The sequence below is a fragment of the Hemibagrus wyckioides genome, linkage group LG02 (genome assembly GCF_019097595.1).
Source record: "Hemibagrus wyckioides isolate EC202008001 linkage group LG02, SWU_Hwy_1.0, whole genome shotgun sequence".
NCBI classification, from domain to species: domain Eukaryota; kingdom Metazoa; phylum Chordata; class Actinopteri; order Siluriformes; family Bagridae; genus Hemibagrus; species Hemibagrus wyckioides.
The window spans coordinates 7,283,409-7,296,968 of NC_080711.1; the positions used below are offsets into that span (position 1 = coordinate 7,283,409).

General features: G+C 39.2%; 1 protein-coding gene across 2 annotated transcripts; it reads left to right on the top strand.

Annotated features, from left to right (window-relative positions):
• Positions 1-1,752: 1,752 nt before the first annotated feature.
• Positions 1,753-13,138, top strand: eps8l1a (eps8 like 1a). 2 transcript variants are annotated; one of them, XM_058376269.1, is made up of 16 exons: positions 1,753-2,124; positions 2,290-2,444; positions 5,156-5,237; positions 5,372-5,412; positions 5,928-6,057; positions 6,165-6,253; positions 6,380-6,454; positions 7,079-7,227; positions 9,423-9,567; positions 9,671-9,717; positions 10,590-10,689; positions 10,852-10,986; positions 11,243-11,375; positions 12,345-12,510; positions 12,643-12,775; positions 12,885-13,138. In XM_058376269.1, exons 2-16 carry the CDS (start codon positions 2,340-2,342, stop codon positions 12,969-12,971), a joined length of 1,617 nt encoding a protein of 538 aa, XP_058232252.1. In that variant the 5' UTR covers positions 1,753-2,124; positions 2,290-2,339; the 3' UTR covers positions 12,972-13,138. The 2 variants fall into 2 exon arrangements, with proteins under 2 accessions (XP_058232252.1, XP_058232260.1); XM_058376277.1 differs by lacking the exon at positions 2,290-2,444 and having other exon boundaries at positions 1,755-2,124; positions 12,885-13,137.
• The last annotated feature ends 422 nt before the right edge of the window (positions 13,139-13,560 follow it).

Sequence of the window (13,560 nt, forward strand, 5' to 3'; positions counted from 1 at the left end):
AGCTGCAGATGCCGCGCGTGGACCGCACGAGGGCGCTATTGAACCTGCATAAATAAATAAATAAATAAATAAATAAATAAATAAATACATAAATAAAGTTTTGTTCATTCATTGTGCTCCGAGAGGAGAAGTGAGAGACGTTAAACACGTTTATTTCTGATGTGCTTGGCAACCGTGTTGTTAAGTTGTGGGTGCAAAATCAAGTAGTTGTGGGCCGCACTGACGTCACAGGGGCACACAATAGGTAAGAAAATGTCAACAATCCTAAAGTTTTCACTCCTGGAAACTAAAGATCAAGATGGAGAGAGCGCTGCCATAACCGCTGGAATGTATCCTGGACACTGGGCAGTGAATAAAGGACCTTTGGACAAACGCGCTAAATAAATTTTGGCAGTGGGGGCGTGGCTGTGTGTCAGGTTGCACTAGCAGGAAACACGTGAAGATTCTCACCTGTGTGTTTATTACCGGCAGCTTACTTATACGGGTCTTTTGGCCTTTTTAGAAAATGTTCTCTCTCTCTCTCTCTCTCTCTCTCTCACTCTCTCTCTCTCACACACACACACACACACACACACACACACACACACAGAGCTGACAGAACCGACACACTTGCCTTCAACTTGTACTGTAGTTTAGCTTGCAGGTGAAATAATGAAAAGAAAAAGAAAATCTTTATATAAAGCTCCATTAAAATCACCTGTCTCCTGAATCCCCTTCTCTCTGTCTTCCTCTTTCTCTGCCTCCTTCCCTTACACACACACACACACACACACACACTGGGCTCTACAGATTTAATACAATGAGAAGTGGCATTTTCTAATTAGGTTTAATTAGGTTTGAAATGTCCTACAATCTGTAGGCATTTCAAAAATGTTTTACACAATGAGCAAAAACCAAAAACGTGTCAGTATGGACGAGCTGATCTTCCAGATTCATATTAAGCCCTAAACACCACACATCCAGATACTGCCCGATTTTAAAGGAAATGCATGTTGTATTAAAGCTGCAAATGTTTTCTTTCTGCATCCTTCATAAGACCCCGAATGTGTCCTTTTGCCCTGTGTTGCTTGTGCAAAATAATATCACCACGGCCATGCATAACTGTTGCAGTTTTGGTTTATTGAGGCTTTGCAATAAAAATTTCTGCCTATAGCTATGTCAGTAAGGTCATGCTCAAAGAAAAGGTTTGTAATTAAAGGCGTTCTATTGCATTCTTTTGGAATTTCATTTTTGCATTTTGCACACATGCATGTTACCGGCTGTCAGAAATCCACATTATGTCTAGGGCATGCGACGAATCAGATTCTAGGAATTCAAAGGCTGAACTCCACATTTTCATTCCTCACTGTTTAATCGTGTCTGATGAGTTAAATTCTGGGTTAGAGGAGTTAAAGACCGTGTCAACATTCCACACTCATGTATCTGCATACCTGTTCTATGAGTTTTGCTGGTGTTACTAAAAATAAACAGCACTACAACACTAGGCCAAAAGATTAAGGAGTTCATTGATTGTTGAGAAGACAGTTGGGCAATTCTGGGAGATGTTATTAGAGTTTCGGTCTGTAGTGAACTGGTCACATAGGAGATGAGAATGGCTGAGAAAAGCACTTGGTACTAAGTACACCTGCAGGCATTGAGGTAATAACATTCTTCTAATACCTCATAGAGAAAATGAGAGCGAGGGCTGGTTAGACTGGCTTTGCTGAAAGACTGACCTGAGACAGCTACAGAGTGTCCTTGACAGACGCATTTAGGTGTAGGCGCGCGTGTGTGTGTATATGCATATGGTCAGATAGAGTTGCTTCCTGGAATTTGAGTACTTCATTTATTTGACGGAGAGAGAGAAAGAGAGAGAGAGAGAGAGAGAGAGAGAGAGGACATTTTCTGAATGAAACTATGACCTGTCATGTGTCTGTAATTCTGATCAGAGAGTCTAAATAAGGGTGAGAGACTTAGGTAGATAGAAAGATAGAGAGAGAGAAAGAGAGAGAGAGAGAGAGAGAGAGAGAGAGAGAGAAGAGAAGGTTGGTCGAGACCTGACAGGTGTTCTTGTTTTTCTTGTTTTTGCATTTCTCTATGAGGCGTAAACAGAAGATGTGAGACTGACACATATCTGCTCGTAAGGTAAAGATTTTCAACATATTCATTTCATTTCATTCACATGTTTATAATGCAGTATGTCTGAATTGTAATTTAAAATACTGGAAAAAGTATGTAAAATATATTTCAGGTTGATGAATGACCACCAGATTTTGCAGTTTCCGAAAAGTACTACCTTATGTTTGATAGATATGTCTGGAAATACTGCATATGGACGTGTATAGGATGCATGGTACAGAATGGAATGTTCCCACCGTGAGGATAATGGAGCTAAGTTTGCTTCGCAATGTTTTAAGAAAAGAACTTTTACAAGTACAACTTCTATGAAGAAAAAGTCTTTAAATGTCAGTGCTAAACATCAAATTATGTGTAAACTAGAACTGTTTTATCGTATGTGGAATGTGTCTAATGCCACGTTCTCACACGTTTACTGCTACACCTTATGTCTTTAAAGGTTCTCTATACCACACCACACCAATGGACAAGCCTAAGAAACTTTCATTATAACCTTGACCTTATATTTTCGTAGACTTTCATCTGATGTTTACACCATAATTAATATACATTCCTCAGTAAATCCAAACCAGACACTTTACACCAGGTGAAATTCTGCGAACCCTGAACCGGTTTGTGTTCCGTAGCCTAAATACAGCCGATTCTGTCCTGTGATTTTCTGTTCCGCGTCTTGTGTAGATCGAGTTTCTTTATTTGAGGAAAAAATAAAATGCAAGATAAGCTGAGATAACATCGCTTAGGATGTTCTGCAGCAGGGGAATGACAGAAAAGCAGGTTTTAATTTTGACTGTGATCCAGCACATGCACCTTGATTCACAAAGGATTTATAAAACAACTAAATAGCTAAAATGTTAGACTTAGTGGGCAGCCCCACACAGACAATAATGCAAATAGACGAAGACTGCATGAGTATATAATTCATAATGCATATATTACGATGTAATGGTAAAAGAATCAACAGGGGGCTGGTGTGATGCGTCACAGCATGCTTTTAGAGGAAAATAATCAACACGGGGTTGGTGTGATGCTGTTAAAATGCTTATGTTTAGTATTTTGCTATAACAGCATGTTCTGAAATGTTTAGCCAAAAACATTGTAGACTCTGAACACCAATCAAACGCATGAAATAAAAGCAGCCACTGAAAAGTCCTGGCTGCTGTATAGTGGAGAAGGATGGAGGAAGAGGACAATGTAGAGGTTCATTTTTGCAGTAATTATTTGTATGTGGTGACAATACTACTCTTACCACTCCTCCTCCCCCTCTTCTTCCTCATACTACTACTCACACCACTACTGCTAGCACTACTCCTCCTCCTCTTCCTCCTAGTACTCCTACTACTACTAATTAATACTCTTCTGCCTCCTCTTATTACTACTACTATTACTACTTTTGCTTCTTCTACTACTGCAGCTCCTCCTTCTCCCCCCTACTACTCTAAATACTACTTCTTCCTCTACTACTACTACTACTACAGCATCTCCTCCTCCTCCTCCTCCTCCTCCTCCTTTTGCTCCTTCTCGTAATATGACTACTTCTTCTTCTAATACTGCCGCCTCTCATCCTTCTTCTCCTACTTCTACTCTTACTACTACTTCTGCTTCAACTAATGCTATTCCTACTACTGCAGCCCCTCCTCCTCCTCCTCCTATTAGTCTTAATATTACTTCTTCTTCTTCTTCTTTTTCTTCTTCTTTAACTACTTCTGCAGCTCCTCCACCTCCTCCTCTTACTACACCATTTACATTTACATTTAGATTTACATTTAGATTTACATTTACATTTCTGCCATTTGGCAGACATTCTTTCCAGAGTGACATACAAGAGTGCTTACAAGTCAATAAGTCACAGACTTACCATCAGCCTAAAAACTGTATTGGTTGTCCAAAAACATACAACATACAACACCAGTGCCATTAGCCTAAAAACTGTTGGCAGGTTTTTTTCAACATGCAACAATAAAAACAAACAGGGAAAATAAGAGCTAGAACAAGGGTGTTTCAGGAAGTGGTAGGTCATCTGTTGTTTGAAGACGGCCAGTGACTCAGCTGTTTGGACATCTAGAAGAAGTTCATTCCACCACCTCGGTGCCAGAACACAGAAGAGTCTAGATGTATGCCTACCTCTTACCCTGAGAGATGGTGGGACCAGTGGAGCAGTGTTAGAAGATCTGAGGGAGCGCAATGCAGTGTGAGAAGTAATAAGAGCTTTGTGATAAGAGGGAGCTGGTCCATTCTTTGTTTTGTAGGCAAGTATCAGTGTTTTGAATCTGATGTGTTCAGCTACCGGGAGCCAGTGGAGGAATGCAGCAGTGGGGTGGTGTGGGAGAATTTAGGCAGGTTGAAAACAAGTCATGCAGCTGCATTTTGGATCATTTGCAGAGGACAAATTGCATTCAGAGTTAGACCTGCCAGTAGAGAGTTGCAGTAGTCCAGTCTCGAAAAGAGACTGTGTGGATAGAAATGGACAAAACATTTCTGACCTACAGAAGGAACCGACATGAGCGTGTGACATGGGAGGAAAAGGGTAGGTGATTGTCTATTGTTTCCCCAAGGTTGTGACCTGAAGAGGAGATCAGAGAGTTGATCAGGGATATAATAAGATCCTGGGCTGGGGATGAACTACTACTACTACTCTGATTATTTTACTACTACTAAACTCTTAATATAGTAACATTAAAAGAAGCATTTTATTATAGCACAGTGAAATTCTTTCTTTGCATATCCCAACTTTGTGGGTCAGGGTAAGAGCGTAGGGTCAGTCATGATATGGCGCCCTAATCTTCCGATTCCGATCTTCCGATCAACAACCCAGAACCTTAACCATTGAGTCACCACTGTATCGTGCACCATTCCACTCCTCCATTAAACTCAGAGCTCAAAAGCATACAAATCATTACTGCAATCTAATAAATATCACATCTTCTGCTATTTCTGGAACATTGTGTGTGACAGGATGAGACAGATGACTGGTATAATACTCACTCCAGATAAAATTGTTTGAATGATCTGAATGAATAATATCTCTCTGTTCCTCTCACAGATGAATCCCCCACCGGTTGTTCCCAGGAAACATTCTTTACTCAGACCTTTACCTCCAGACGGCCAGCCCATTTACACACAAGGTGTGTGTGCTCTGTTTAATTGCTGTCTATGGAAAAAAGATAGGGGACATTTTATTATCTTGTTCATATTTAGTTCTTTTTTCAACCATCTTTGAATAATATAAATGAATAGAAAATGTGCTTTTGTGTTGCAGTGAAGCCGAAGGGACGAGTTAGACATCCAGAACATGACGTGGTGTGTATGAACAAGTTGTCCATGCATATATAGTACAGATCTAGAGAGTATAGCTAGCATATGGATTTATTTCACCGTTCTGTAAATTCTTGTGTGCAGTTACTGTTTACAGGCAATTAGTTCCTATGTACAGGTTTTCAACCTCCTTTAACCCATCCATCAGTGGAAAGGAACCTTTAATGGGCCATTGCTGGATCCAGGCTTAGGCTTCACACACATATCTTATCGATGGACCTGGATCATTTTATCCGTGCACATAGTGCATTAATCATCCTCTAGCCTTCTGCAGTGTCCATGTTCCACCGCAGCACAAATGTTAGCTTTGGTTTTTGGTTTTCAACCCAGCTGCTGAGAATGATTCCATTGATGGACAGGGTGGAGGTGTATGTAGGGCTTTCAATCATTAATTGTACACATACAAAGTGCATTTATGAGCCAGGTGCATTTGATGAAATGGCCAGGTAGTTGGATGTGTATTAAATTGCACAGTAAAGAGCATACTGTGTGTCTCTCAGGAGCTGTTAAACCACTGCATTTCTGACGTGGAGCGCTTTATGGCCCACCTGCAGCAGGCAGCTGATGCTCAACTCATTTTGCAGCAGGAAATGAAAAAGAAAAAGAGCAGCAAGAAGAAGAAGCAGGGCTGTAAGAGAGGAGTGAGACAAAGGGATTGGGTCATTTACAAATGAGTCAAAATGACAGTCAACATTTTGATATAATGACTTTGGTGTGTGTGTGTGTGTGTGCTATAGATGATGTCATGATGACAGAAGTTATCCCTCTATCTGAACATGAGTTTGTGGACATTTTCCAGAAGATTAAATACTCATTCAGTTTGCTGGTAACTAAGCTCTTGAAACATACCGACAATTCTTCTTCTTCTTCTTCTTCTTCTTCTTATTATTATTTACATCCATGTCTATTTTAGTTTTTATGCCCAGCTACACTATGTTTCTCCCTATTCCAGGATTGTTTGAAAACAGACATAGCAGATCCAAACTCAGAGGAACTTCTGCATCACCTGTTCGTTCCTCTGGCTCTGGTTAGTGTACATGAGATACACACCGAAATATCTTCAGCAAACATGTCTTTGTTCATGTACTTTACCTTCCCTCCACTGACCTGGAAAACCCTTCCTGTGATGAAATTAGACACCCACTGTCCTTTTTCTTGCAATTATCCAATCAGCCAATCATGCGGCAGCAGCACAATGAACATACATAGCTATCCCGGAACACTTACTGTGAGGGAATCACACTTACTAGCAAGGTTTTAGACAGATTAAAACAGTAAATAGAATAAAAATAGACTAGCAATAGAATTACAACAACAACAACAAAATCAAATATAATAAAAATAAAGGAGGAATTTTTTTTTTTTTTTTTTTTTTTTTACAAAAAATAGAATCAAATAGAATAAAAAATAGGCCAGGAATAGAATTATAAATAATAAAATTACAATCAAATAGAATAAATATAGACCAGGAATGGAATTATAAATAAAAAAGAATCAAACATTGAAAAATGTTAAACAACGAATAGTCGTTAGTAAAATAATATACTTCAGAAAGAATAATATGACTTTGTATAAAGCTGATAATCTTATGAATGTATACTGAATGAATTTATGAACAAATCCAGTACTCTGTGTGTGTGTGTGTTGCCAGATGGTCAAAACTACAGGTGGTCCTGACTTGGCAGCCGGCGTGTCCAGTCCTGCACTGACCAATGGAGCCATTTCTTTACTGCAGCAAAATCTCACGCAGGGGGAACGAGAATTGTGGGGCTCTCTCGGGCCTAACTGGACCCAGGCAAAGTCAGTATTACAGGTTTTGGCTCATTTCAGCCCCAAAAACCATGCTTCATTTTCAGAAATCTTAAGCACGGCCACAAAAACTATAATTAAAACGGACAGCACAAATCACTCTTGTCAGTCTGTTTCAAACCACATAACAGATATAACTTTTTAAAGATACACATTCAACAAAAATACATGGCATCAGAGTGCGTAAATAGAACCACGTTTCTGTATGTTTTTCTAAGTGTGTGTAATGACACGCTTGGCTTTTTTGGGTAACACTTTATTTAGACACTGCAAACATTAAAGAAACATCTATAGACTGATCTAAAACATGTGATGTGACTGTCATCAACTAGCCTTAATGTTTTGTTTGGCACTTTAGAGCAGATGAGATGTTTTGAACTTGAACCTTGAGAATAAACACTCTCCATTTCCTCCCCAATTTGGTCACCTGCCAATTCCCACCCATCAGCCAGCTCTTTCTTATCCAACACTATCTACCAGCCAGAGAGTGTAAACAGCTAAGACAAAAAACAGCTAAGCCAGCCATCCACATCTCTTGAATTGACTCATGGTGCATCACGGGGAAGCGTAGCACACTCGGCTGAGAGCACGGTCTGCCATCTTCCATATACACAAGCGTACAGACTCCTACAATTGGCTAGAGATGCTGTGATTGAGTATGTCATCACTCTCTCTTAGACAGCGTGGCCAATTTTGCTCCTTCCCCACCAGGTTTCGAACTCGCTTGTGTGAAAAGTTACACCAGAATGCAGTTTGATTGCTCTTCACATTTTCTCTAAACTCCAAAAAAGTTATTATTGGTTAAATCCAAAGTGATACATTAAAGCACAAGAGAAAGACTTTTGTGTTTGTTTCAGCGAAGGTGTGTGATAATGGCAAAATTAGCTAACTAGCATAAATAATTTTCTGTCTCATTAACCACAAAATCAATGTTCTGTTGAACGTTGGAGGAAAAATGAAATGTATTAATTTGATAACTAAATGAACCACGAGAAAATAACAACCCAAATGAACAGGCTAGGTAATCATTGATAATTATTGTTAGCAAGCATTAACGTATTTACAAAGACAAGTTTTCCATCCTTCCCTCTCAGACAAAATGGCTAATTTTGCTTCACCACCAGGATTTAAGCTCGCTGACTCACGATGATACCGCGGACGTATTTCTGTTGTGATACTCAGAAGCTCTAAGATTGGTTATGTTCAAAACACTGAACTGTGATCTCTTCTGTTACAGTATTTACAGTTAACATTTATGAGAAGTGGTAGTTTAAATGTTTAAGGCCACTAATTGGAAGGTTGGGGGTTCGAGCCGCAGCACTGCTAAGCTGCCACTTTTAGGCCCTTGAGCAAGGCTCTTAACCCCCTTTGCTCTAGGGTGCTGTAACATGGCTGACCCTGTTCTCTGACCCCAACTTCCTAATCTAGGATATGGAAAGAAAAGAATTTCACTGTACTGGAAAATACAAATAAAAGGTCCTTCGAGTATTTTTGAAGTTCTGCCAGTTCAAAACCTGTAACCTATACACTATCGATGTGTCTCCTTTAAATTTGTATGGTTTGGAATTCTTAATTGCCCATAGGTGTGAGTGTGAGTGTGTGAGCTTGTCTGTCTATATGTGTGGCCCTGCGATGGACTGGTGACCTGTCCAGGGTGTACCCCTACTTTTGCCCGATGTGTGCTGGGATAGGCTCCAGCAGATCCCCGTGACCCTAATTAGGAATAAAGCAGGTATAGAAAATGGATAGATGGTTTGGTTTTTAGCTCTAGATTTTTATTAGCTTATCTTTAGACTATTAATATTACCCTGTTAATGGTTCCATCGATTAGTTCATGCTGACTTTCCTGAATCATGTTTTGTTGTTACAAATCAGTTAATAGGCTGCTGCATGGCTATGTATATACCGCATAGTTTGCTTAACAAGTGTCTAATGTCCACTTGTGTGTCTCTGTAAGACTCTGCAACAGATTCTGATCCCTGAAGCAAAATAAACAACGATAAGTTTGTCAAATATAATACACATGACACCCAGGGAACCTCAGTAAGCCTTCTGAACCTGACTAAAACTAGGACTGTTCTACATTAAATCTCGAGTCTCTGACTGTGCTATGCAACGCAAACAATCACAGATCTCAAGCTAACGTAAAGTAAAAACATGTGTGCCTGTGTGTGTGTGTGTATCAGCTCCCAGCATGATAAATCAGCATCCCCGTATACTCCAGTGTTTCTGGACGGTTGGAAGCCTGATGCCTTTGATGGAAACAGTCGGGCTTTTGAAGATCCGGTTGAATCACAGAACAAAAAAGAAGCCCTGCTGCAACGTCAACAGGTTTCACACACACACTCTCACACTCATTCACACTCACACCTAAACTTTTCACACATTTTCTACAGCAATTTCTGACTTCATTATTCTCTGCCTGTCATTTCAGTCAGAATTTAGCCCACCCTCGTCCCCTCCCCAGCTCACAGATGAGAGGTAAAAGCTGATCATGATAGTTATGTTACGATTATGGAAGCATAATGAACACATCCCTCAACTTGTTTGGATTCTTTTGACCCATCTGTTTGATCCCATTTTAGCCATTTTTTTCAATGATTTCTCACAAGATGAGAATAGATAAGCTATACAGAAATCCCAATTTACATAAATAGCAATAATAAAATCCACTGCCTGTAGGATGGTCAAGCTCCATATATACATACAGATGCTTAAAAAGTACATACAAAATTCCACCAGTATACTGTAGACTACATAATATTCCTCATAATAGTGGACAGTATGTGACATTTATCATTTGGGAAACACCTGATCATGTTAAATACTATTAGAAGGCTTTTTCTACATTTTCTCTGAACCTAAAAAATTTTTAACTTTTATTGGTTAAAGTCAAAATGCTATGCTAAAGCACCAGAGATAGACTTTGGGTTTGAGCTGGGGTGTGATAATGACAAAATTAGCATGATTAACTAGCACAAAATCAGTGTTTTAAAAAATAAAACAGCGTATTTATTTGTTAACTAACTGAACCACAAGAAGAAGAAAAAACAGATAAACAAGCTAGTTTACTGTTGCTAATAATTGTTAGCAGACATTAGCTTATCTAGGTATATGGATTATTATATGAGATATCATTTCTTAATGTGTAATCATGGTCTCATCAGTAAACACTTACTAAGTAAATGTTGTTCACTTCTTGTTTACTTCTTTTTTGGTCTGTTGAGGTTAGCATGAATTATAGTGACTTTTTTTTTGTCACGAACAGCTCCATTGTATGAGCTGTAAACTTATAATTGTTCACGGACTGGCGGATAATTGCGTGTATGTTTGTGTATTTTTTTTTTACACAGTATGGAAATTCCACTTCCTGACCAGATGTACCGCTGCAGTTATGACTTTGTGGCTCGGAACAGCAGTGAGCTTTCAGTGCTGCATGGAGAAACTCTTCAGGTACACGCGCTAACCCTATTCAGCTTACTGACGACCTTAAAGACAGGAACATCTGTTTGCCAAGATGTTAACAAAGCAGCTGATGACTTCATCATAATCATCTGCAAAGTCATCTCCAAATGACTGCAATATAAAGTCTCCTGAATTTTCGCTTTCTTCTAGGTGTTGGATTCGTCTAAGCGGTGGTGGAAATGTAGGAACAGTTATGACCAGATCGGCTTTGTTCCGTCTAATATCCTGGAGCCTGTCAACGAGACAGACCAAGACTACAGTGTAGTAATGCGCAAGCCTTCAATGGTGAGGCTACACAACTGTCTTCAGAAATACACTCACACTAAATCTTGCATTCTTACATGGCCCCCTTGTGGTTTGGGAACCTAAAAGTCTGCTTATCCCATTATTATCTCTCCAGCTTGTGACATAATAATGATTCTAGCTGACCAGAAATGACTCTAACCCATTAACCAGAAGGATATATTTTGCCTCTGTTATTTTATTAACTAAATAAACCATTTATTTATGTATTTTCAAATCAACACTTCCGTTTTTACAGAATGTTCCTTTGTCTCCCATGGGAGTTGGACGCTTTTCATATATGGCACCCAATCCTTCAGGAGGATCTCCGTCAGGGGGAGACCATGTTCACACTGAGACCCACCCTGTCAACATGCCACCAGGCGAGAAAGGTAATGTTTTCCTTTCCAGTTTTTCCAGTAGTGCATGTTTAATACCTTTAGTTTTGGAGTCTAGAATTATGTTTCAATACCAATACAGATTTCTTCACACAGTAGAATTAAAATAAAGCTCACCTTTTGTACGAAAAAAAACAAAACAATCCTTTTAGTGCAACCACAATACAATGTAGTAGTTAATTTCCTCCAAGTTTATTTTTCATAAGCAAAGGTACTAGGTGAATTATTAAACAACTACATTTCGCTAAAAAACCTAGCTTAATGAAATTACATTAGCTTTTTTGTCCTCCTCCTGGTGGTCCTGGGTTTGATTCCTGGGCAGGGAACTAACCCAACCACTGAAGGGTTAACTCTGAGTGCCGGTCCCAAGCCCGGATTAAATGGAAGGGTTTTTTGTCTACATGTAATATTTGGCATGTAATATTGCAGTTTGAATGTTGAGTGAAGACCAAGGGTCACCATTTTAGATGAAACTATATCTGAATGAAATAATAATAAATAAATAAAAATAATCTATTAATTCATTTCCACATTAATTTGAATCAGTATTTTAAAATAGTCAGGATGGCATTTCAACCATTATTTAATTCTGGTGTTAGAGTCCACTTTATTGATGCTCCATTTTTGGAAACTGGAACTGATTTTTAAATGGGAAATTAATTTGCTTAAATATTAGGAATTTGACTCAATCTTGACCCTGATGTGGGTTAAATGCACAGTGGTTAAGATATTGGGCTACTGATGATCTGCTTCTCCTGGGCCCTTGAGCAAGACCCTGCTTGGTTGTAGAAATGAGATAAAGGTTCAAAATGGCAGCATATCTTAGATGGACTGCACAAAATGTTCAATGGTAGTTTTCCTTCAAGCCATTTCTTGGTCAGGTCTAGTTAGTCTATTTAGTGTTATGACTCATAAGCTCTGAATAATCTGTGTCACATTCTTCAAATATGTTTCTGTGCTCAGTCATGCTCATGAATAATGAGCTTGCACAGCGGCTGGCTAATGGGAGACCGGGATCGGTGAGGCCCCTGGTTATTAACAAGGCCAGTGACACTACGGTACCTCTCAACTACCACTCGCCTCCGGCTGAGGTACAGGACTGGCTCAGAGGCAAAGGCTTCAGTGATGAGTGAGACTTTCTCTAAAAATACACACATGCACTTCATACAAAAGCTAGCCAAATATGGCAATATGGTGTCTCTCTTTATTCTTAAGGTAAATTTACCAGCCATTTAAAAAAATGTCTTTGTCTTTCTCTCAGGACAGTGAACAGTTTGGGGGTTCTTGACGGAGCTCAGCTGTTCTCTCTGAGTAAAGAGGAGCTCTGCAAGGTTTCTCCTCTAGAGGGGGCCAGAGTTTACAGCCAGATCATGGTGCAAAAAGCCCAGCTGGAGGTGGTCTGCTTACACAAACACATATTTGCTAGAAATATCTTTTTAAGCACATCAATCTGTCCTTTCTGTAATACATGGAATATAATATTTGCTCTTTTCTGTCTCTCAGACTGAAAGAAAAGCTACTGAGCTGGAAGCGGTGATGAGAAAACAAAAGATGAAAGTGGATCCCAGCACAGAGGGGGGAGAATTTTAATTCAATACACACACACACACACACACACACACACAGAGGCCTGGATTTTACTTATACATCAAGATGTATTTGCATATATCTGTGTCACAACACTGGGTAAGGGTTGCATGAAGAGAAGCTTTTTAGATGTCTTGTTGTGTACCTCGAAACCTTTCTCATGTGGGGTTTTTTACAACAGGTAAACAATAATCTTGTGTAAACAATAAAGTGTAAATAATAAAATATCTTGAGCACATCCAGTACTTTCTGTCTATAGGCTGGAGATTTGTTCCGGCTGTTAAAAATCTGCAGCTCATGAACGAATTATGAATCAGCAAACAAACACACACACACACACACACACACTAGGCCAGGCATCAGGAGCTTATGCTAGAACTGTCGCTTTCTCTTGTTTGTTCATATTAATAGAAGTATACACTCATTAACAGTAATCTACTCACATCAACTGTCCTTTTATTAAATAAGACACAGCCACCTTCTGCCCATGACAAATCCAATAAACATACACATATTCTCTAAAAATAACTTTATTGCTTTATTTAACTGATTTAAAAAGCTGGTTGAAGTTGTGCTCTTTATATGAGAAATT

Excerpts from the sequence above, each read along its gene's own strand:
- eps8l1a (XM_058376269.1), top strand. The coding sequence starts at position 2,340 with ATGGAATGTTCCCACCGTGAGGATAATGGAGCTAAGTTTGCTTCGCAA. Across the intron at positions 5,238-5,371 it reads CCAGCCCATTTACACACAAG|TGAAGCCGAAGGGACGAGTT; the intron begins GTGTGTGTGCTC and ends TTTGTGTTGCAG. Across the intron at positions 9,568-9,670 it reads CCCTGCTGCAACGTCAACAG|TCAGAATTTAGCCCACCCTC; the intron begins GTTTCACACACA and ends CTGTCATTTCAG.